Source organism: Ovis canadensis, chromosome 1 (genome assembly GCF_042477335.2).
Source record: "Ovis canadensis isolate MfBH-ARS-UI-01 breed Bighorn chromosome 1, ARS-UI_OviCan_v2, whole genome shotgun sequence".
NCBI classification, from domain to species: domain Eukaryota; kingdom Metazoa; phylum Chordata; class Mammalia; order Artiodactyla; family Bovidae; genus Ovis; species Ovis canadensis.
Window position 1 is genome coordinate 190300137 of NC_091245.1, and position 25038 is coordinate 190325174.

General features: G+C 40.4%; 1 protein-coding gene across 4 annotated transcripts in view; it reads right to left on the reverse strand.

Annotated features, from left to right (window-relative positions):
• Positions 1 to 1520: 1520 nt before the first annotated feature.
• The window catches only part of HSPBAP1 (HSPB1 associated protein 1), a 57264-nt gene continuing 33746 nt past the window's right edge, over positions 1521 to 25038 (reverse strand). For 2 of the 4 annotated variants that reach the window (XM_069555711.1, XM_069555713.1), the window contains 5 exons: positions 12231 to 12367; positions 10745 to 10916; positions 5427 to 5510; positions 2544 to 2654; positions 1521 to 2417 (listed from right to left, as the gene is read on the reverse strand). In XM_069555711.1, the coding sequence (XP_069411812.1) occupies positions 1884 to 2417; positions 2544 to 2654; positions 5427 to 5510; positions 10745 to 10916; positions 12231 to 12367 (1038 nt within the window). In that variant the 3' untranslated portion in view covers positions 1521 to 1883. The remainder of the gene's footprint in view (positions 2418 to 2543; positions 2655 to 5426; positions 5511 to 10744; positions 10917 to 12230; positions 12368 to 25038) is intronic. The other 2 variants (XM_069555712.1, XM_069555714.1) reach the window with 1 other exon arrangement.

The following is a 25038-nucleotide window of genomic DNA, read 5'->3' on the forward strand; positions in this document are numbered from 1 at the left end:
GCTAACAAACACATAAAAAGATGCTCAACATCACTCATTATCAGAGAAATGCAAATCAAAACCACAATGAGGTACCATTTCACGCCAGTCAGAATGGCTGCTATCCAAAAGTCTACAAGCAATAAATGCTGAAGAGGGTGTGGAGAAAAGGGAACCCTCTTACACTGTTGGTGGGAATGCAAACTAGTACAGCCACTATGGAGAACAATGTGGAGATTTCTTAAAAAACTGGAAATTGAACTGCCTTATGACCCAGCAATCCCACTGCTGGGCATACACACCAAGGAAACTGGAATTGAAAGAGACATGTGCACCCCAATGTTCATCGCAGCACTGTTTATAATAGCCAGGACATGGAAACAACCTAGATGTCCATCAGCAGATGAATGGATAAGAAAGCTGTGGTACATATACACAATGGAGTATTACTCGGACATTAAAAAGAATACATTTGAATTAGTTCTAATGAGGTGGATGAAACTGGAGCCTGTTATACAGAGTGAAGTAAGTCAGAAAGAAAAACACCAATACAGTATATTAACAAATATATATATGGAATTTAGAAAGATGTTAAAGATGACCCTATATGCAAGACAGCAAAAGAGACACAGATGTATACACAGTCTTTTGGACTCTGGGAGAAGGCGAGGGTAGGATGATTTGAGAGAATAGCATTGAAACATGTATATATTTTTAAAAAAGGGCCAAAGACCCTACAGAAGGGTCTTTTTCAGACCATTCTTTTCTTGGGCATGTTCACCTCCCTTCCTCCTTTCTTCCAGAAAGCCAGCACTCTCTTGGGATTTATTGATACCCTCAGTTTGAAAAGTGAGAAGGATGAGACCAATAGTCAATCTTCTTAAAAGGTGACTTTGTGTCTATTTTCTATGTGTTTTTTATGAATGGTTACTGAGATCAATCTCAGTTTTTTAAATTCTTACTTGAACAGTAATGATAATAATTATCCCTACATCTTGCAAATGTAATGAGAGTGGGATGAAGTTGACGAAACAAAGCTTTTTGTTAGTTTCAGGAGTCAGCAGCATTTGGTTATTTTTATTGCAGGGCTGTTGTCCTTAGTTGTCCCAGCTCCTTCCACAAAGAGGCCCCCACCTACTTTTCTCCTGATGGGTACTCTACTCTGGAGCACAGTGGTTAACCAGTGAGAATCCTACACACATGAGAAGTGTGGTCACTTCAGGTCAAGGCGAGAATTCACCCTGCATTTGAATTAAGAGGTTGGCAACTTAGTACAATCACAAATTGTCCCACATCACCTTACTACATAGAGTCAAAAATACCTACTGAAATGAGCAACTGCAATCCCTCCCCCCGCCAAAAATAACAAAAGATAGAATTCTCCCAGTGGATGCCTTTGATCTATTAAAAAGTTAGCAAACTTCTTCTATAAGGAGTTCCAGTGAACATTTCCAGCTTTGTAAGTCATACTGCCTTTGTAACGACTCAACTCTGCCACTGTAACCCTAAAGCAACCACAGACAATATGTAAATGAATGGTATGGCCGTGTTTCAATACAACTTTATTTACAAAAACAAGCAGCAGGCTGACCCCTGCTTGAGGCTGATGCAGAGACTACTTCCTGCTGAGAACACCAGGCGCTTACATTTGAGACAGGCTGAAGGTATGAGATGGGAGAGGCAAGGCAAAGGCACTGAGGACAGAGGCATACAAATAACAAAGAGCCAGGCTGTCCAAAGAGCAACGTGTATGCCAGAAGGTGGCAAGAGACTAAAATTCAGTTAGGTGAGAACAGTACATTTTAAGCATGTGCAAACTGAACTTTTGCTGGTTCATCTTTTATTTAAAAACTACATTAAAGATATTCTTAAAACAGTATTTAAAAAATCATTTTCTATCAGAATCACATACTTCTTCCTTGAATCAGAAGTTGTGCCACTAGCCTGGTTACCTGTGGATTCACCAAGCAGTCCAGCAAGTCATCTGTAGAAACGAATGTTTGGGAAAGGGCCACAGTCCTATCTGAGGCAATCTGTTCCACAACTGCATTCTCACTCTCACTCATCATTCGTTGCCTCTTGGTATTAGGCAGTTTTCTAAAGGATTTTCCATTTTTGCTGACAAAGTCTTCACCATCATTTTCAAATATGCCTCCTCTTTCTGAAGATGGTTCTTGTGAACCTGGTGTGACAGGTACCAGATCAAGACCGAAAGGCCTTGCCGCCTCCTGTTTCACTGTTCCTGAGCTTACGGTGTGGCTCGCAGCTTGTTCTACCCCCACGCGGCTGTGCACATCTAACTCCTCCTTTACCGTGCAGTCTCTGTTGGTTCTCAGTGCTTGTGTTCCTACCACTTCAGATGTTCCATGATGATTTAGAAAAGCAGAGACGGCCCCATTTAAGTAGTGACAGTTGGCTTCATGGGATGTTTCCTCAAGCTAGGGAAAAAGAAAAACTCTTTAAAATGGTTATACATACTTACTTAAATTGGAAACAAGCGTTCTTGTCAGAGCTGGTTTATCACAGGATAGTAACTGCCATGATGAAAAGTGGAAGAGACCTACCTCAGTTGGGTTTAACCAAGCTCTGGTATTGTGTGGATTCTCTGCAGTTTTCAGGGCACACACAAGCATGCGGGTGATTGCCTCTTCTACCCGGGCTTGGTGGTCCTCTTCCTAAGTCAAGGTTAAAAAAAGAAGACGTAGGTTTTCATTTGTCTCTGGGTCTCACTGCTTGAAACAGAGGAGAGTCTCTGAGTTGTGTGTTTTGTTCTTTCATCAACATAAGCTTTGTTACTGAAGGAATGAATATGCTGTTGGCAGACCACGATTTTTCTGTATTAACTCTCTTCTGCCACCTAGAGAGAGTTGCAGAATATTTCACCAACTAAATTTAAGCACGGGTCCTGCCTATAAGACAGAGGCCTTAAGTATGAGTCACCTGTGATATTTTCTTCAGCATTTTCCAGTCTCTGACATGTTTAAAGTTTCTTTTTAAAAGTATCCCATAAAAATGAATAATCCCAATAGAGGATTATTTTGACAAGCTAATTTTTTGAGGAATGGGAAAAAAATTTTAATAACATTCTTGGTTGGATGGCATTGCTGATGCAATGGACATAAAACTGGGCAATCTCCAGGAGATGGTGAGGGACAGGGAAGCCTGGCATGCTATAGTCCATGGGGTTGTGAAGAGTCAGACAAGACTTGGTGACTGAACAACAAACATTCTTGGCCACAAGAGGAGAAGGCTAACATCTATCTTAAGGCCAAGTATCTATCTATCTATTGTATCTTAAGATGCAATACGTATAAACTATGGCAATCATGATAAACTACATTAAAATTAGTAACTTTTGTTCATCAAAAGACACCATAAAGGAAATAAAGAAGCCAGATGTCTGTAACATATATAACTGATTGCAAAATATATAAAGAATCTGCACACATCAGTAAGACAAATGACCCATTCTTTTTTTAAATGGGCAAAACCCACGAAGACAAACATGTCAAAAAAAGAACAATTATATGAGTAATAAACACATGAAAATAAGCTTAGCCTCATTAATAATCAGGGAATTGCAAATCAAGAAACCCATGAAACTGGCAAAAGAGGGTCTGATAATTCCAAATGATGGAGAAATGTCAAATAATTGACAGAAATCTTATACATTGATGGCGGGAATGTATGCTAACAGACATTTAGAAAACATGCAGGCATTATCTTATAAACTTGAGTACTGTATACCCTACAGACGGCAATTCCACTTCTAGATATATACACATTCTCTGGAGAAACTCTTGCACATGTATACAAGAATATTATATTTATAAAAGGAAAAAGCTAAAAGCAACCCAATTATCCATCAACAGAAAAATGAATCAATAAACTGTGGTACATTAACACTAGAGGATATTATTATACCACAGTGAAAATGAATGACCAGCTACATGTGACAACAGAGATGAATATTAGATGAATATTAGAAACACAGATGAATATTAGAAACATAATATTAAATTTAAAAAAAAAGCAAATCCTCAAGATGAGATACCACTTCTCACTAGGATGGCTATAATAAAAAAATACGGATAACAAATGTTCATAAGGATGTGGAGAAATCAGAATCTTCATACTTTGTTGGGGAATGTAAATGGTACACTGCATTGGAAAATAGCAATTTCTGCCAATTCCTCAGACGATTAAATCTAGAGTTACCAGATGGTTAATTTTATGAGTCAACTTGGGTAGGCTATGGTGACCAATTGTCTAGTCAAACACTATTCTAGATGTCACTGTGAAGATATTTCATAGATGTGATTAACATTTATAATCAGCTGACTTTAAGTAAAAGGAGATTATCCTCAATAATGTAGATGGACCTCATCTGATCAGTTGAAGGTTTTAAGAGCAAAATTTAAGGTTTCTTGGAGAAGAAAAAATTCTGCCTCAAGACTGCAACAGAAATCCTAAGCCAGTTTATAGTCTGCCAGCCTATCTTACAGATTCTGGACTCTAGACTGCAACTTGAACTCATCTGAATTTCCAGCCTGCTGGCCTGCCCTGGCTGATGTCCATATGATCCAGCAACTCCACACCCAGGTATATACCGAAAGAAATGGAAACATACATCCACACAAAACCATGTACATAAATGATAGCGGTAGCATTATTCATAATAGCCAAAAGTAGACACAAGCCAAAGGTCCATCACTGATTAGTGGATAAACAAAATGTGGTATGTCTAAACAATACTTTTTAGCTATAAAAAAAAGGAATGAAGTACTGATACACGCTACTCCATGGATGATTCTTAAAAACAGTATGCTAAATGAAAGACACCAGCCATGGCTGCACTCAAAGCCTCTTCTGGTTAAAGCATGTGCAGACGCAACACTGCCTCAGGTGGGAGAGACGGACTTGAACATAATGGTAGCCATTCTTTTGTCAAGTGGAGCAGGCAGCCAGGATTAAGCATAGCATATTGGAGGGAAAAAGCTTTGGCAGAAATAAAATGATAAAACCTAGCACTGAAAGACTGCTCTGAGAAGATGTGTAAGTCAGGACTGTGAATTGCGCAAGTAGTAATGAGGACCCTGAGCCAAGAAGCAGATATTTCCAGCCCAGATGGTGTAGGATGGGACTAGCACCATGGGACATGTGTGGCAGGTTCAGCTGGGCCCAACACAGTTCTCCTAATAGTCAAAGGAGCAGACCCAGCACACCAACCTCAGGGCGCACTGTGCCCTGAGAAGAAAGAGAACAGCATGTCACAAAAACCCTACTTCCAACCTCAGCATCCACCAACAGAGCACAGAATCCATAACCTATAGCACAGCAAACAAAGTAACACGGGAGTGTTGGTTAAAATTAATCATCAAGTTATAAAGACAGGCACTGTGTATCTTAAAAGCGAGGAGATGGCATTTGTTAGAAAAAGAAAATACCAGCTCAATCCACGAGTTTATACTGACAGTGACAGGATCAATGGATTCCACATAATGCCACCAGTGTCTGGGAACAAACAAAACCTGAAAACCAAACAAAAAACAGTTAGCACAAAACCAAAACATTTTATTCTTATGTCAGAATCAGATCTAAATTGAAGCTGCTAGGGAAAAAAATTCAAATGAATTTATAGCAATATTGTAATAGGAAAGGGAAAAATAAGAAAAAGCTCCCATAATCCTTTTATTCCTTTAAAAAAAAATTAACAAGTTTGCATGTTCTACAAAGGATATTGGCTTCCCTGGTGGCTCAGATGGGAAGATCCCCTGGAGAAGGGAACGGCAACCCACTCCAGTATTCTTGCCTGAAGAATTCCACGGACAGAAGAGCCTGGCAGGCTATAAGTCCATGGGGTCGCAAGGAGTTGGACACAACTGAGCGACTACCACTTTCACTTTTTCACAAAGGGTATTACCAGCTTCTCCAGTCTCTACTCTCCTTTATGCTGGACCGTCTTTGTCTGCATCTAAATCTTGGTAAAGGATTCTGAGATTATAAATCTTCCTCCTTTCCATCACATAAGAATTATATGAGTTCTGAGAAAGGGCGTATGTAAAAATATAGGACATAGTTTCTGACTTCTCACGGTATAAAATCTAGCCAATGAAATAAAATCTATAGAACAGTGGCATTACATAACGGTAAATCAGAGGAGTGGACACTGGTGGTAGAGAAGTTCAGAGGTGAGAGAAGCAGGCACAAACTAGGGAGGCCAGGGGCAACCCGGATGAAGGAAGTGTGATTTGAACCACGACTAGGAGAGAACGAGGACATGCCAGGAGGGGGAAGTGAGCAAGGGAGGTAGGACTGTCGAGGGATAGCAAGCAGGCCAGTTTTACCACTGCAGAAGGAATAATGGGGAATAAAGTAGGAGAATCAGGTTAGGGCCAGTGGAGGGCCCTGAATTCAGAATAAAGAATCTGGATTTTATATCCTGCAGGCAGTACAAGTTCCTGAGAAGTTTCTGAGTAAGTGGACGGTTAAAATAGTGACATTATGGGAGAGTCTGGGAAAGACAGGAGAGTCCTGCAATGGTCCACTTATTAAATTAAATGTTAAGATTTAAATAGGAAGTAACAGCAAACGAAAGCAATGGGCAGAGCCAAGAAGGACTGTATCTGTCCAGACTCACTGCAAGAGTCTGTGAAAGGCCAAGTAGAGTAGATGGAGATGATCTGAAACTTTTGGGTTTGGATTTAGAAAATGGTAGCACTTGCTACAGACAAGGTGGAGATGGGAAGAGAGCTCCTTTCAGGAGAATTAGGCACTGAAAATGGCCACTACAGCCACTGGATCTAGTCATTAGGAGGTCTTGAAAGTCCTATCACAGTTTACTTTCAGTACAGAGGTAAGAGAGGGAGCCAGTTTATGGTGGATTCAGGAAAGAGAATGATGTAAAAAAACTGATACAATGGACAGAAATACTCATTGAATTTGGCTAGTAAAGTAGAAGAAAAAAAAAGAATTAGCAGCCACTTCACACCCACTAAAATGGCTATAGTTGTAGTAATATAATAATAGTAATAATATCAATAATAATAAAGGAAGATAACAAGTGTTGGAGAGGATGCAAAGCAATTAGAACCCACACAGATTGCTGGTGGGAATGTAAAATGGTGCAGCTGCTATGGAAAACAGTTTGGCAATTCCCCAAAAGTTAAAACACAGAATTAACATATGACCCAGCAATTCCACTGCTACATAAATACCCAAGAGAACTGAAAATATACGCTCTTACAAAACCTTGTACACAAATATTTATAGCAGTATTAGTCATAATAACCAAAAAAGTGGAAACAACCCAAATACCCATCAGGTGTTTAATGGATAAATAAAATGCATATTCACATAATGGAACAACAGTCAGTTCAGTTCAGTTGCTTAGTCGTGTCTGACTCTTTGCGACCCCATGGACTGCAGCACTCCAGGCTTCCCCATCCATCACAAACTCCTGGAGCTTGCTCAAACTCATGTCCATTGAGTCGGTGATGCCATCCAACCATTTCATCCTTTATTGTCCCCTTCTCCTCCTGCCTTCAATCTTTCCCAGCATCAGGGTCTTTTCAAATGAGTCAGTTCTTCACATCAGGTAGCCAAAGTATTGTAGTTTCAGCTCCAGCATCAGTCCTTCCAATGACTATTCAGGACTGATTTCCTTTAGGATTGACTGGTTGGATCTCCTTGCGGTCCAAGGGGCTCTCAAGAGTCTTCTCCAACACCACAGTTCAAAAGCATCAATTCTTCGGTGCTCAGCTTTCTTTATGGTCCAACTCTCACATCCATACATGACTACTGGAAAAACCATAGCTCTGACTACATGGACCTTCGTCGGAAAAGAAATGTCTCTGCTTTTGAATATGCTGTCTAGATTGGTCATAGCTTTTCTTCCAAGAGCGTCTTTTGGTTTCATGGCTGCAGTCACCATCTGCAGTGACTCTGGAGCCCAAGAAAATAGAGTCTGTTACTGTTTCCATTGTTTCCCCATTTATTTGCCATGATCTTAGTTTTTTGAAAGTTGAGTTTTAAGCCAACTTTTTCACTCTCCTCTTTCACTTTCATCAAGAGGCTCTTCAGTGCCTCTTCACTTTCTGCCATAAGGGTGGTGTCATCTGCGTATCTGAGGTTATTGATGTTTCTTCCAGCAATCTTGATTTCAGCTTGTGCTTCATCCAGCCCAGCATTTTACATGCTGCACTCTGCATATAAGTTAAATAAGCAGGGTGACAATATACAGTCTTGACGTACTCCTTTCCTGATTTGGAACCAGTCTGTTGTTTCATGTCCAGTTCTAACTGTTGCTTCTTGACCTGCGTACAGATTGCTCAGGAGGCAGGTAAGGTGGTCTGGTATTCTCTCTTGAAGAATATTCCCGTTAGTTGTAATCTACACAGTCAAAGGCTTTGGCGTAATCAATAAAGCAGAGGTAGACGTTTTTCTGGATCTCGTGCTTTTTTGATGATCCGATGGATGTTGGCAATTTGATCCCTGGTTCCTCTGCTGTTTCTAAATTCAGCTCGAACATCTGAAAGTTCACGGTTTGTATTGCTGAAACCTGGCTTGGAGAATTTTGAGCATTACTTTGCTAGCATCTGAAAGTGAAGTGAAAGTGAAGTCGCTCAGTCGTGTCCAACTCTTTGCGACCCCGTGGACTGTAGCCTACCAAGCCCCTCCGTTCATGGGATTTTCCAGGGAAGAATACTGGAGTGGCTTGCCATTTTCTTCTCCAGGGGATCTTCCCAACCCAGGGATTGAACCGGGTCTCCCACATCGCAGACAGATGCTTTAACCTCTGAGCCACCAGGGAAGCCCCGTGCTAGCATCTGAGATGAGTGCAATTGTGCGGTAGTTTCAACATTCTTTAGCATTGCCTTTCTTTGGGATTGGAATGAAAACTGACCTTTTCCAGTCCTGTGGCCACTGCTGAGTTTTCCAAATTTGCTGGCATATTGAGTGCAGCACTTTCATAGCATCATCTTTTAGGATTTGAAAGAGCTCAACTGGAATTCCATCACCTCCACTAGCTTTGCTCCTAGTGATGCTTCCTAAGGCCCACTTGACTTTGCATTCGAGGATGTCTCGCTGTAGGTGAATGATCACACCATTGTCGTTATCTGGGTCATGAAGATCTTTTTTGTATGGTTCTTCTGTGTATTCTTGCCACCCCTTCTTAATATCTTCTGCTTCTGTTAGGTCCATACCATTTCTGTCCTTTATTGTGCCCATTTTTGCATGAAATGTTCCCTTGGTGTCTCTAATTTTCTTGAAGAGATCTCTAGTCTTTCCCATTCTATTGTTTTCGTCTATTACTTTGCATTGATCACTGAGGAAGGCTTTCTTATCTCTCCTTACTATTGTTTGGAACTCTGCATTCAAATGGGTATAGCTTTCCTTTCTCCTTTGCCTTTAGCTTCTCTTCTTCCCTCAGCTATTTGTAATGGAACATATTCATCCATAAAAAAGAATGAGGAGCCGATAACATTCTACAGTGTGGATGACCCTTGAGGAGATTATGCTATGTGAAAGGGGCCGGACATAAAAGACCACAGATTGCACAACTGCACTTATGTGAGACGTCCAGAATAGGCAAATCTATAAAGAAAGAAAACAGAGAAGTGGCTGTCAGGGTCTGTGGGGGTAGGTCAATGGGGAGTGACTGCTGACAAGATGAGGAAACAGTCAGACTGTTTGAGCTGGAGCACTCGAGTGTAAAGGAGGCAGGAACAGCCAGTGAGAAGGGGACAAAGGAAGGAACACAGGCATGTAAGAGGGATAACCAAGGGAATAAAATCTCCTTAAGAGACTAAGAAAACCTGGTAAATGTTAATAAAATATTGGCCCGTAAATGCCAGTGTTGTAGAGGTGATTTTCCCCACTGGGTAGGAGCACTAAGCTTTGAACCTTTCGAGATACTTCAGAGACAGTCAGTTACAAAAGCAGCATCCATTCTTTCTTAAAAGCAAATCATTCTCAACAAATATTGTATGATATCAATCTACAAAATGATAAAACAAATCTATATACAAAACAGAAACAGACTCACAGACATAGAAAAAAAGCTTATGGGTATCATGTTTGGTTATGGGGGAAGGGATAATTTGGGAGTAGGGGATTAACAGATACAAACTACTGCACTCAGAGTATATAGGTAACAGGGATTTACTGTATAGTACAGAGAACTATATTCAATATCTTTAATAAATTACAATGGAATATAACCTGAAAAAATATATAACTGAATCACTGTGCTATACATCTGAAACTAACACAATATTGTAAATCAACTAAACTTCAATTTTAAAAAAGCCTTAAATCCCTAAATCATTCTTAGTTCATTCTGCCTTTGTTGGCCCACTAACTGGATACGCTTGAACCTGTGTTTGTGTGCCTGGATTCTAACGCAGTTGAACAGATATTAACTGCGAATAAATGTTTCAGAAGTGCTCAAGTACTCATGCCTTGACACCTTCTCTTAACCTAAATAAAAATGACTGAGCTCCTGATCTTCCTCCACAGTCCATTCTCCTCTTCACCACCAGGAGGAGCCATGCACCCTCCTCTCATTTCCCTTCCATGACCTGTGAAGCCGGGACTGTGTGAAACCTGCAGCTGGAGAAGCTAGCATCCAATAGCAGAGCAGCAGCGAAGGGACCACTGTCAGTCATTTGTACTGGTAGGGAGGCACATGACATAGGACTTGAAAGAAGTTATAGCTGGGGTGTCCACTGACAGATCACCAGTGTTTTAAAGCTCCCATTACCTGTCCTGGGCTCAGCGTGACCATATGTCTTCGAGCTTTCCGGAACTGAGGAAAACGTTTTAAATCAGGATTGACAACATTGATTTTACTGAACACACTGGATTCTTCATAAGGGATTCTAGTTGGATAAAGGAAAGGAGTATCTTCAGGAGGAAAGAGATGCCATCTTTTCCTAATGAAAAAAAAAAGATACAAGTTAATATTGTAGACTTGAGACAAAAGATGTAAGAAGGCAGCAGTGACGTGCCCATTTTCACCCATTTTCATTCAATCCATAAAGGAATACAGGAGCCACCTCAGGGGTCACCTGGCCCATCTCTCACTCAGTTCTGGAATCTCCTCTGCAGACACCTGGTGGAGGTAGGGTAGCAACTAGTTGGTATCTCAGGATGTCCCAAGTAGCCCCTTTGCAGGGACAAGATCTGCTTTGTAAGATAATTCTCAAATCAAAGTCAGTTTCCTCATAAGCTGTTTCCATTCCTATAGATAGAGCTACCTAGAATAACCTCCGCTCTTTCAAATCTCTGTATTCTTATCTTATCCAGAGTAACCTGTCAGGGTTCTGTCCATCAAGTTAAATTTTCAGACTTCTCCCTGTTTGGACCGTGAATTTCTTAAGTTAAACATTTGTTAAATTGATTCATTAAGGAAGAGAAATGCACAAATGATGCCACACAATAAAAAGTAGTATAATATAGGAATTTGCAAAAAGAGAAAACTGTAAAATGGTTTAGTCACTTTAAATTTTTTTGGAAAATGGAAGTGATAAATCTTAACTTACAAAACATTAGACACACCAATACTTGGAGCCAACAGGGGGAGGACATCTGAGGCAAAGAAGGGAGAAGTGAAAAGGGAAGAGACACAGACAGAAATCCACAGATGGGGAAGTAGAGAGAGAAAAGAACCAAGTTCTGAGACAAGTCCTAAAGCCCTCCAGTGACCCTTGGCAGTTACAGTAGGGCTATCTTGTCCTTTCAAGATAGCTGATTACATTTCTTAAACTAGGAAGTATAAAGTCTTATTTTGCCTTAGAGATGATAAAGCTGCTCCCTTCCCCTGGACTCGTTTGGGAGAATACATTTAGAATGTCAGAGCTGGAAAGATCTTATCAGTCTAATTTTATTTTCAGAGAAGTGGAAGAAGGAGCCAGCTAAGCAGACAACTGTCTAGCTGAACTGGGAGTGGACGCCTGGAAGTTCTGGATCAGCTTTCTAACAGCAATCCTGATCATGGCTGAGAGACACAGCACACAAAAACCACCGTGTATGCTGCTCCCCTTATTTCACAAAGGAGGAGACTGAACCAGAGGTTAAGAGATTTGCTCTGGTCATGAGACAGGCTGATAGAATGGAGCAGGGAGTCCTGCTGCCTACCCAATAGTCACTGCTTTTCCTGTGCAACACACAAAGACACACACACACACACACACACATTTCTCTCTCTCTCTCTCTCCCTCCTGCATGCCTATGCACATGTGCATTACCTTCCTTGTACCTGGAATACTAAGTTGCAACCATAGGTGTCCAGATGACAGGGTGTATGGGCCCCCAGGGAGCCGATCCACAATGTACTTTCCCGTCCATTTCTTCCAGGAAACCCAAAGTCAGACCATATCACATCCTGTTATGAAAATAAAGTTACAGTCCATCAAGAAACAACCAACTCTGCTGTATAGTAGTGTCACACATTTTCACTTACACATCTGATTTGGGGCAATGGGAACCACTCTCTTACAGAAAGCACTACAGATGGAAGAGCTTAGGTTTGCAGAGCAGGCCAAGAATTCTTTTTAACCAATTACATATCTGAATGACCTCACTAATAGCAGTTACTCAACAAATATTTAATGTCTGCCTACAACACGCCTGGCACTCTCCTAGAACATGTGATCAATCAGTGAACAAAAAGACAACGCCCACCCAAATGAAGCCTACATTTTAGAGGCTGGAGACCGACAATAAACACTAGGCAGAGTTATGAGGATATCTGGTGGAAGTGACTCAGGCAGTAGGAACAGTGACTGCAATGGCAACACAAGTTTTTTAAAAAAAAATCTCTGAAGCTCAACTCATGAATCCAGAAAGGCATATTCCCTCTAAACAGTGTAGATATTTCGAGGTATAAGTAATACATTAACTTTTTGCACTTCAAAGACCACATGAAAGAAGGCTTCTCCTAGGTGGTGGGTGTTCAGTTGGTCAGTCGTGTCTTACTCTTTGCAGCCTCATGGCCTGCATTATGCATGCTTCTCTGTCCTTCACTATCTCTCAGAGTTTGCTCAAACTCATGTCCATTGAGTCTATGATACCATCCCAAAGTCTCATCCTCTGTTGCTCCCTTCTCCTCCTGCCTTCATTCAATCTTTTCCAGTATCAGGGTCTTTTCCAATGAGTCAGCTCTTTGTATCAGGTGACCAAAGTACTAGAGGTTCAGCTTCAGCATCAGTCCTTCCAATGAATATTCAGGGTTGATTTCATTTAGGATTGACTGATCTGATTTCCTTGTAGTCCGAGGGACCCTCAAGAGTCTTCTCCAGCACCACAGTTCGAAAGCATCAATTCTTCGGCGCTCAACCTTCTTTATGGTCCAACTCTCACATCTGTACATGACTACTGAAAAAAACCACAGCTTTGACTATACGAACTTTTGTCAGCAAAGTGATGTTTTTGCTTTCTAATATCCTGTCTAAGGTTTGTCTCCTGGGTTAGTGTAGTTGTTTAAAACTATAGGTGCCTTTACTATTACCTACTAAATCAGAGTGTCCAGGTGGGGGAGACACAGCACATATTTTGAAACACTACTGCTATGCTCCTTAAAGTCATGAACTCTTTAAGTGTAAAGAACTTTAAGACAGAGACCGCACTTTGAACTTGGCACTCCTTATGTCTAGTTCTCTTTCAACAAACTGCTCTGCTTGATTTTATTTAGGCTTAAAGAAAGAATGTTCTTGTTTTTAAATAAAAGTTGGAAAACTACAAATGTAGTTTGACATAAACTCAAATCCATGAACTTAAAATATGTATAAGCTGAAAAGAAAAGGACACACTATTGAGTCAGACAGAAAGGTTTGGCTTTATTTATTTTCTGAGTCATGAATTTTTCCTATTGAATTTTAAAGAATAAAGCAAAATAAAAAACACTTTTAGGTGCAGAACATTGTCCTAAATACTGACACTAGTTTTAACAGTGTCTTCAATCTGCATTTTCTATTTTAAGAGGCAGAACATTAACATTACTCAAAGAGAAAGGATTCTGGAGAGACATTTTAATAGATGGTTTTAAGGAAGACTAGAAAAAGCATTTTCATTTTTGTTTTCAGTGATGAAGATAGCAGAATATGTGCATATAACTGATATCTGTTATTAAAGGCGGAGTTTTTTAAAAGTCAGCACTATTATACATGCATACGGTTCCATGCAGCAGCTCTGGGGTTGGCAAAAGTCACGTCCCCTCTGGACACAGCACATACGCTCTATGCAAGGAGCTTACCTGTTTTCCTAATGCCTATTGGAATACCTGGTTCAGGTTAAGTGCTTAAAATCTTGGTTGCTTGGGAGGGAAAGAAGAATATGTTGGCTTATTATAAATGGTTCAGGTCAAGAACATTTTTGAGCATCTGAGTCTGGTGAGTTTACCATCTGAGCAGATGGGTTGGGAGGATCCCCTGGAGGAGGGCATGGCAACCCACTCCAGTATTCTTGCCTGGAGAATCCCCATGGACAGAGGAGCCTGGAGGGCTACAGTCCATGGGGTTGCAAAGAGTTGGACATGACTAGGCAACTAAGCACATCACAGCACACTACATATCTAGTATAATGCTGAATGTTTGGAATACAAAAAATTAATACAACACAGGCCCTCCTTTTAAATCTAACAATGGAAGATAGTCCCATAAATAGACCTGTCCCACAGAGTGGAAGAACTGCTTTGACAGAAGTGAGCAGAAAGCACGCTAAGATCACTGAAAAAGGGCACCCGGTCCAAGCAGGGAGCTTAGGGAGGGTTCCCATAAACCTGGTCTTTGGTGAACAAGTCATCACACCTCAGTTTGGAATTTAAAGGCAGCGGAAAGACATGCAGTACAAAAACAGAAAACAGGGATCTGCCTCATCTAAGAAGAGGCTGGTTCAAGTCACTCAATCTTCTTATAGATACACCTCTTTAGAAATTTAAGGAATACCAACACCCCTTTGCTCAGAGAAATGAGTGCACGCGCGCGCACACACACACACACACACACACTTTCACATGCACTTTGAGGGGGTCAGTGGACTGAGCCCAGGTGAGACACTGTTCTAGAGCACTGCTTCAGAAAAAAACCACACGGGGAAAGTTCTACCGGGGGTGTGGGGGACCATATGAGAGACTGACACAAGGCTTCCCGCGCCTCGTATCTAACAGAGTCACTGAACAAGGAAAAATTATTGTGAAATGACTAGACCAGGGTGACCTAAACTACCTACGATCCAGCTGTAAATTGGCTGGGAAAACCACAGGGAGAAGGGTTTGGGGCAAAGTGGTAGAGAGAGAGTAAGAGTAAATTTGTCAAAAAATAGGCAACACTGAGTGTACCTATTTTGACTTTCCCCACAGGCTCTTGAGAGTTGGGAATTTCTTGCCTTTTTCTTATGAACTGTTGCCTAGCCATATTTCTTTATCCCTGACTGTGTAGATTTAGGAGGCCATGGAACCCTACTTTTATCCCTCTTAAAATGAATCTTAACTTTCTGCCTGCTGTTTTATAATGTTTAAATCAAGCTACATACATGACTCCTAAACTTTCATCGCAAGTCCTTAATTCTCTTCTACTTACCACTAAATTTATACATTCAAAGGCTAACAAGCTATCACTTTCGGGTTATTGAATCCACACGGTTGGACAGGCCCAAATCACAACATTTTATATGCATCATCTCATTTAATCCTAGGAAACTGAAAGTAGCTATATCCACTTTATCCATGTGGAAACTACGGGGCAGTTCTGTCCTTTTAACAATATTGTTAAAAAATGCGGAGACATTTTTGATTGTCATAGTAAACAGGGTGCCTTGGCATTCAGTGAATGGGCATGAGGGATGCAGCTCAACACAATATGAAAAAGTTTTATCTTGTACAATATTTATAACACTGGGAAAACTGATCTTAGTCTCAGTTATCTGAGACTAGAGTTCTAATTCTAATTTCACATAATCCTGTCAAAAACAAAAGGATTTCTGCATAGTATTAATATATACTGAATTTCAGAAACATAATTACTAAGTAAGTTGAGGAAGGATTGTATTTTTGTGTTTCTGCAGCTTTATCCAGAGCGGTTCACCATTTTGAAAAATAAGTCACCAACAGCACTGAAACTCACATGACATTTGGGTTGGCAATATATACACCAATATCAGTCTGTGCTGGTACTGTCTCATCATGGTGACTGTATGTGTAGAGATACAGATACACTTATTTAGCCACATTTCAAAATGTTAAATATAAAATATTGGAAATATTCACTGGAATTTTATCTTAATTCTTCAAAACTGAACCTTTTCCTTGTAGGTAGGTACAAGCGTATGATTAATTCATTATGTCTTCTAGTACAACCATGCTTGAATTATTTACACATTAAATCACACATTTTTTAAATTCTCATGTATTTTAATAGTTTTTAAAAATCATTTGTAGAGGTAATTATATTACCTGAAAACTGCATTTCAGAACCATAAAGGGGATGCAGATTCTGATATGAGGCCAGAATACCGGAGCGAGTTGCCTTTCCCTTCTCCAGGGGATCTTCCCAACCCAGGGATCGAACCCAGTTCTCCTGCATTGCAGGCGGATTCTTTACCAGCTGAGCCACCAGGGAAGCAACGAGAAAGTCGCTCAGTCTGTACAGGCCATGGAATTCTCCAGGCCAGAATACTGGAGTGGGCAGTCATTCCCTTCTCCAGGATATGAGACCATGCTACACCACTCTCTACTGCTCTCCCATCAGGGACCACACATCTCCCTGCCTTTGCTCCTGCTGTTGCCTTTGCATGGCCAGTCTACTTACTACCCACACCCCAATTCACATTTCTCTTTTGAGACCCACTGTAGATGTCAATTCTTTGGACACTTCCACACCACACCCCTCCCCGCTCCTACCACATGCAACCTGGTTATCCTCTTTTGGTCTCTCTCTCTCAAAGAACTTTGATTCTTTGCCTGTCTGACCCCTTCTCCTCAAAGCAGCAAAAGTAGTATTAATCAAGAAAACAAATAATGATCTTAAAATATTAAGTCTTGTCCCCTCCTTTGCTCTGCAGTTAGAATTAGATCCAAATGCCCTCTATCATGGGCCTGAATGACCAGGTCCTTCTCATCTCTCTGACACCTTAACCCTCTCCATCTCACCGGCCAGGCTTCACCTGATACTTGCTTTTTTTTTTTTTTTTTTGGTGAAAACATTTAAATTCTACTTTCTTAGCAAATTTCAATTACACAATACAGTATTATTAACTATGCTGTTGTGTAGTCTCTAAGTGGTGTCCCACTTTTTAAAGACCCTAAGGACTGTAGCCTACCAGGCTCCTCTGTCCATGGGGGTTTCCCAGGCAAGAATACTGGAATGGGTATAGCCATTCCCTTCTCCAGGGAATCTTCCTGACCCAGGGATTGAACCCAAGTCTCCTATATTGCAAGCAGATTCTTTTTATTGTCTGAAGCCCCTTACATGAACACTATAAATTAGCAAGTACTTATAGCTCTTTTTTCCTTGAAAAAATTACCTTAGGTAACATAAACAGAAAAGAGGTAGTTGACTCTACCCACAGATAGGCTTGGATAAATACCCAAATTCTTACAACCAATTTGCCTTATTAGAAAGCATCATTGACCATCAAGCCCCTTTGAATATTACTAAACCACCTGGCTCAATTTCAACATACTCTCATTAACTATGTTACGAAGCCCAAGACAGGCTAGAACTAATCTTCCGTGTGTTGCATGTTGAGATTCTGTGTCCTGGTGACTTAACAAGGCTCCTGACTCTCCACAGTCGATCTGAATCACAACATAAAATGGAATCTACCTGGGAAATGTTCTTGGGGCAAATCCCTTTGCTATATGTTGATTCTTAATAGCTTCAATTGTTGCTGTTGTTCAGTCACTAAGTTGTGTCCGGCTTTTTGTAAGCCTATGGACTCTAGCCTGCCATGCTCCTCTGTCCATGGGATTTCCCAGGCAAAAATACTGGAGTGGGTGCCATTTCCTTCTCCAGGGGTCTGGTCTTCCCAGACCAGGGATCAAACCTGTGTCCCTTGCATTGGCAAGTGGATTCTTTACTACTGAGCCACCAAGGAAGTCCACAATAGCTTCAATTACAATGATACTTATGAAAGTGAAGTCACTCAGTCGTGTCTCTTTGCGACCCCGTGGACTGTAGCCCACCAGGCTCCTCCATCCATGGGATTCTCCAGGCAAGAATACTGGAGTGGGTTGCCATTTCCTTCTCCAGGGGATCTTCCCGACCCAGGGATTGAACTCAGGTCTCCCACATTGCAGGCAGATGCTTAGATGGTTATAAAATGTAACATCTGCCATTCTTACCCAATGAGTCAAAGAAATTTTGTTACTGTCACAAATTCCTTGCAAAGTAGAGAATAAAATGTTCCAAAAAATGTATTGCTTAGATCAGTCAATGATATGATGTATAGCTAAAAAAATTAGACCAATTTTATGTGCCAAATGAGAGTCAGTTAAGTGTCAAAATCATAATTTTTGGCCACCTTTAAGGCTATAGGATATTTTCCAACAATACCAACATTTTTGCCAGTGTATTTATCAGTATATAAATATTATATATTTATCATGGAATAAGAATAAGCAGAGGCTATAAGTAAATACTTATAAAACTAGTTATAAGGCTGAAGACAGCTACGAATTTCTTATCAAGATTGACAAATGCTACAATTGATTAACTAGAAGCCACAGAGAACTGGATGAAGGTGAACTTGGGGTCTAAGTTAAAACATTCTGTGAAAGGTCATAAAGACCAAAGAAACAGCAAAACAAAAAATGGTAAGGCTAGGAAAAAACATACTTATGTAATCATTCAAATATTCATTATATATTCAGCACTATGTTAGCAGTCTAGAGGAATAAAAATTTATACTGTTTCCAAAGAGTTTACAATGCTGTTAGGGGAACAAGATACAAGCATTCTATGTTAAGCACTATTTAAATAACAATCCAAATAAAACATACAGGGATGAAGGCAAGGGACAAATGGATGTAAGTACAAGTGGCTGAGAAGGCTTCTGAGCCGAGGGTGAATCTGAGCCAGGCCCTAATAAGTTAAATACTAATAGGCAGAAATTGAGAAAAGCATGAGCAAAGGCCAGAAGACAAGAGAGCACAGATTGTGGTCCAGCACTGCAAGGAGATGCAGAGGAGACAGGCTGTGTCAGTTACCCTGGGGAGAGTCTTCAATGCTATTTCCCTTACACAATTTAAAGTTGCTTCCCTTGTGGCTCAGCTGGTTAAGAGCAGCTTCTGCGACTGTGCGGGAGACCTGGGTTCAATCCCTGGATTGGGAAGATCCCCTGGAGAAGGGAAAGGCTATGTACTCCAGTATTCTGGCCTGGAGAATTCCAAGGCCAGAATGGAATACAGTCTATACATGACTGTATAGACCATGGGGGTCACAAAGAGTCAGACACGGCTGAGCAACTTTCACTTTCAATTTCAAGCCATGAAATGGTTGTGAATATAATTTCAATATTTTCATAAGAAACTATTTTAGAATTAATTAGAGGAGGAGTCAGAACTAGAAGAGTAGAGAGTAATTTCAGAAGGGACAATGCAGAGATTCTTAAAATGGTTCACAGACCTCTTGGGGACCCCTGAGACCATTTCAGGTGATCTGTGAGGTATTTTTTTATTTCACTGTGTTGACATTTGCATTGAAGGCACAAAAACAATGGTGATAAAAGTGTTGTCAAGCTGTGGAACCAAACAGTACTAGTAGCACTGCATTTTTTAAAACAGCCTTATTGAAGTATAATCGATGTGCAAAAAACAGTGAATATTTAAAGTGTATAACTTTATGAATTTTCACCTACATATACACCTGAAAAACAATTACTACAATCAGGATGACAAACATTTTGGTCATGTCCAAAAGTTTTCCTATAACCTTTTGTAACCTCTCTCTACCCTTCCTTCTTAGATCTATTTTCTGTCACTATAAATTGTAAAGAACCTGCCTGCCAATGCACGCCACTAAGCGATATGGATTCGATCCCTGGACTGTGAAGATCCCCTGCAGAAGGGCATGGCAACCCACTCTAGTAATCTTGCTGGAGAATCTCATGATAGAGGAGCTTGGAGGGCTACAGTTCATAGCGTCTCAGAGTCAGATACGACCGAAGCAACTTAGCACATATACAATTTTATATAAATGGATTCATAGTGCAAGTACCCCTTTTTTATATTAACACTATCCAAAGGCAAACTAAACAAAGTAGATTTCAGACATCAGAAAAAGGAAGAACTCAGAAAAGAGAGGATCATCACATTTCGGAGGAAACAGTAATCCTAAATGTGTATGAACCTAAACTGTTACTAGTTACAAAATACACAAAACAAAAACTGACCAACCTAAAATGAAAAAGAAACAAATATACAACTAGAGTTGAGAAATTTCCATATCTATCTCTATATAATGGGTAAAACAAGCATACAGGGAATCAGTAAAGATACAGGAGACACAAACAATCAACTTAATTGACAGTCATAAAACAAAAACAGCAGAATATACATTACTGTCAAGTGCACGTGGGACATTTATCAAGATTGACTATATTCTGGGCTGTAAAACAAATTTAAAAGGACTAAAATCATCAAAGTATGTTCTCTGAACACAATGGAATTAAATTAGAAATGAATAACAGAAAGACAGCTGGAAATCCCCAAGTATTTGCAAAATAAACATTACACTTCTAAGTAATCCATAAGTCAAAGAAAAACATCACACGGGAAATTAGAAAATATTCTGAACAGAATAAAAATGATCTTGGAAACTTGTATCTTGAAACACATGAGCTAGAAAGCTTCCTAAAACTCAAAAGACTTTTCTGATAAGAATGGTGATGCTATTTACAAATGTCACTTTTTGAAATAATGAAGTTAAGTAAAAATGCATCAACACTTGGAAGACCTATACAATGCAGTACACCACTATTGAAGATCCATTCCATGCAAGATAGACCAATGGATTTTACTATGAAGGGTTCATTGATTACGGGTTCAGATTATTGTAACTAATGAACCTTTAAGAGACTACTCGTTAGAGGCAGAAACAACTCAAATTTGGTGGAGTATTAAAAAAAAAATCCACAATTATCTAGAAAGGTTGCCAAAATGCTCCTCTCTTTTTCAGCTGCATATGTATGTGAAACCAGATATTCTTCATACACTTCAAACAAACCAACAAATCGCAACAGACTGAATGACGCAGATAGAAAAAATCCGCTTTCTTCTATTCAACTCTGGTGCTTAGCTGTGTCCGACTACTCTCCTAACACTGAAATATTGTTGAATATAATTATTTTCATTAAAATGTCATTTATATTCACATACAATGAGTTTATTTTAAATAAACATTTAAAAATTTATCCATTTTAATGTTTACCCACCATTTTAAGACAGATGGAAGAAAGCCTGAAACAAAAGTAGTCAGATTTAGTGACTGAATTATAGTGGTAAAAGTAACACGACTTAGCTATCTTAAATATAAGACTTTGTGCTCAGAAAACTGAGATAAAAAAATGATATAATCTTAATGACTTGACTGTTTATAGCAGATTTGCCTGTTCTAATCCAGAGAATTAATCACCATAATGTGAGCTGACAGAAAACTCATTCAGCTACAAATATCAGATTGTATAAGGGCTCAAATAGAATTCCAGCACATTACCAAAAGGCTGTCCTTTATACCCACACTTAAGGAAAGGACACATGTCTGCACAGTGCTGCCATGCCTGGGCTGAGACAGAACTGATGGGGTCAGGTTAGAGACTCACCCAAGGCAGAGTGAGACAAGATTCAGCACAGACAGAAGGCCTTCATCCTAGCTATGGAGTAATGCATCCGAGCCTTCTGCAGGCATACAGAGCAGCAGTTGAAGCCTGGGGGGCAGACTGCTTAGGTTATTCTTTTCTTAGCTGTACAATTTCAAAAAAAGGTTTACTTAACCTCTTGGTGCCTCATTCTTCTTAAAACAGGGATATTATTAAATCATAGGTTTATCGTGAGGACTACAAAGGTAAAGCACTTTGCTGTTGCTGTTCAGTTGTGCCCGACTCTTTGCGACCCCATGGAATGCAGCATGCCAGGCTTCCCTGTCCTTCATCATCTCCCGAAGCCTGCTCAAACTCATGTCCGCTGAGTTGGTGATGTCATCCAACCATCTTGTGCTCTGTTGTCCCCTTCTCCTCCTGCCTTCAATCTTTCCTAGCATCAGGGTCTTTTCCAATGAGTTGGCTCTTTCCATCAGGTGGCCAAAGTATTGGAATTTCAGCATCAGTCCTCCCACTGAATATTCAGGGTTGATTTCCTTAAGGATTGACTGGTTTGATCTCCTGGCAGTCCAAGGGACTCTCAAGAGTATTCTTCCACACCACAGTTCAGAAGCATCAGTTCTTCAGGGCTCAGCCTTTTTTACTGTCCAGCTCTCACAGCCATACGTGACTACTGGAAAATCCATAGCTTTGACTATACAGACTTTTGTGGGAAAATAATGTCTCTGCTTTTTAATATGCTGTCTAGGTTGGTCATAGCTTTTCTTCAAATAAGCAAACATCTTTTAATTTCATGGCTGCAGTCACCATCTGCAGTCATTTTGGAGCTCAAGAAATTAAGTCTGTCACTGTTTCCACTATTTCCCATCTATTTGCCATAAAATAATGGGACCAGATGCCATGATCTTAGCTTTTGAATGTTCAGTTTTAAGCCAGCTTTTTTACTCATCAAGAGGCCCTTTAGTTCCTCTTTGCTTTCTGCCATATCTGAGGTTATTGACATTCCTCCTGGCAATCTTGATTCCAGCTTGTGCTTCATCCAGCCTGGCATTTCACATGATGTACTCTGCATAGACATTAAATAAGTGGGGTGACGGTATAGAGCCTTGATATTCTCATTTCCCAATTTTGAACCAGTCTGTTGTTCCATATCCAGTTCTAACTGTTGCTTCTTGACCTGCATACAGGTTTTGCAGGAGGCAGGTAAGGTGGTCTGGTGTTCTCATCTCTTTAAAAATTTTGCAAAGTTTACTGTGATCTACACAGCCAGAGGCTTTAGCATAGTCAATGAAGCAGATGTTTTTCTGGAATTCCCTTGCTTTTTCTATGATCCAACAGATGTTGGCAATTTGATCTCTGGTTCCTTTGCCTTTTCTAAATCCAGCTTGAACATGTGGAAGTTCTTGGTTCACGTACTGTTGAAGCCTAGTTTGGAAAATTTTGAGGATTACTTTGCTAGGATTACTTTGCAACTGTGTGCAGTAGTTTGAACATTCTTTGGCACTGACTTCCTTTGGGAATGGAATGAAAACTGACCAAGTATTGATAAATGTTATTATTCTTATGTTTTACCTGAAATATAGAATAATAAAATACTAGTCTAGGACTTTCCCAGTGGCATAGTAGATAAGAACCACCTCCTAATGCAGGGGACATGGGTTTGATCACTGATCTGGGAAGATCCCACATGCTCTGAAGCTGCAAACCCTGTGTGCCACATCTACTGAGCCAGCGCCTAGAGACCACAAGTCACAACTACTGAGCCTGAGTGCTCTAGCTACTGAAGCCCACACATCTAGAGCCTACGCGCTGCAACAAGAGAAGCCACCACAATGAGAAGCCCGAACACTGCATGAAGAGCAGCCCATGCTCAGGACAGCTAGAGAAAGCCCATGCAAAGCAACGAAGACCCAGCGCAGCCCAAAATAAATAATAGACTTAGAAAATACTAGTCTAATATGCAGGGTGGGCTAGGATATGAGAGATGTAATAAAACACTCTAAAAGTTAACTATGATTTCTGAAAGGTCTAGGATTAAAGTTCCATATAGTAATCACAATTAAGGTTATTAAAGTATTACCTCAAAATTATCATTTAAAAATGAGTAAATAGTACATTGATACAGACTGGATTCAGAAAGCATCTACTGAATGTTTTCAAAACCAATGAATTACTTTCATGGTTGTAAGAAAAAAAAGTATCTTCAGCTAACAATTAGGAGCCAAGTGACACGTTTTCCTTTCTTTTACAAAAACGATAATTTATTATAAGAAAATATTTAAAATGTTAACAAAGGAAAGATATAAAGTATTATTAACTGCCGTATTATAATAACTGTGTAAACACCAGCATCCAAACCTTGACTCAAAGTGAAACAGAAAAATGTCAGCTCAATGCAAAATGACTCAAGAGTCCAAGGACTATCAGCCTGTATGAGAGGAGAGTCCAGAGTGTGTGTGGTGGTGACAGGCGAGAGCAGGGGGTAGGGGTGGGGAGGTGTAAACAGCCTGCTGTGATGGCAAAATACATCCCGAAAGGGCAGGATGAAGGACTCCAGAACCTTGACTTGATGGTGGGCAAGGCAGAGTCATTCAAACAGCTTCCTGGGACGACTCCCATTCCTGGCCCATGTGCCTAAGACAGAGCCTAGAGCAGGGAGTTTGCAAAATCACCCCACAAAACGAACTGGCAGTTTGAGGTAGAAAGCGTTTTGAAAAGAGGATACTGCAGTATGCAAACTGCTGTCGGTTATGTCAACACATGGCAAAGGACTTCCGCATTCTTACTCCTGCCTGCACACTTCTGTGGGACTTCTCCAGTGAATCTTCGGGAGCCCAGCACTTTCTGCCTCAGGCCAGAAACCTGCATTAAACAGCCCCCACCTCCGAGCAATGAGAGCAGGCAGCAGTAGCCAGGAGGGTTTCCAGGATCCTAGGAATGCTTGAATGCTTCTTCACGTAACCAGTTTTGTACCTCCATCTGCCTGCCTGACAGAGTAAGAACTTAGATGAAGGTCAAGAGGAAATGAAGTTGTATACACAATCTATGTTTCTGATATACTCCAAACTGATTCAGGTGCTATTTAAAAGGCAAAGGAGAGACTGTGCAGGAAGTCTGGCAACTAGGAAAACAGTAAGAGGGCTGTTCACCTTGGTGGGCCAAACATTACACTTCCTTTGAGTGAATCTTTGGGCGTGAGTGGACAGAATACGCAAGACTCACAGTGACTTTTGAGAGAAAAAG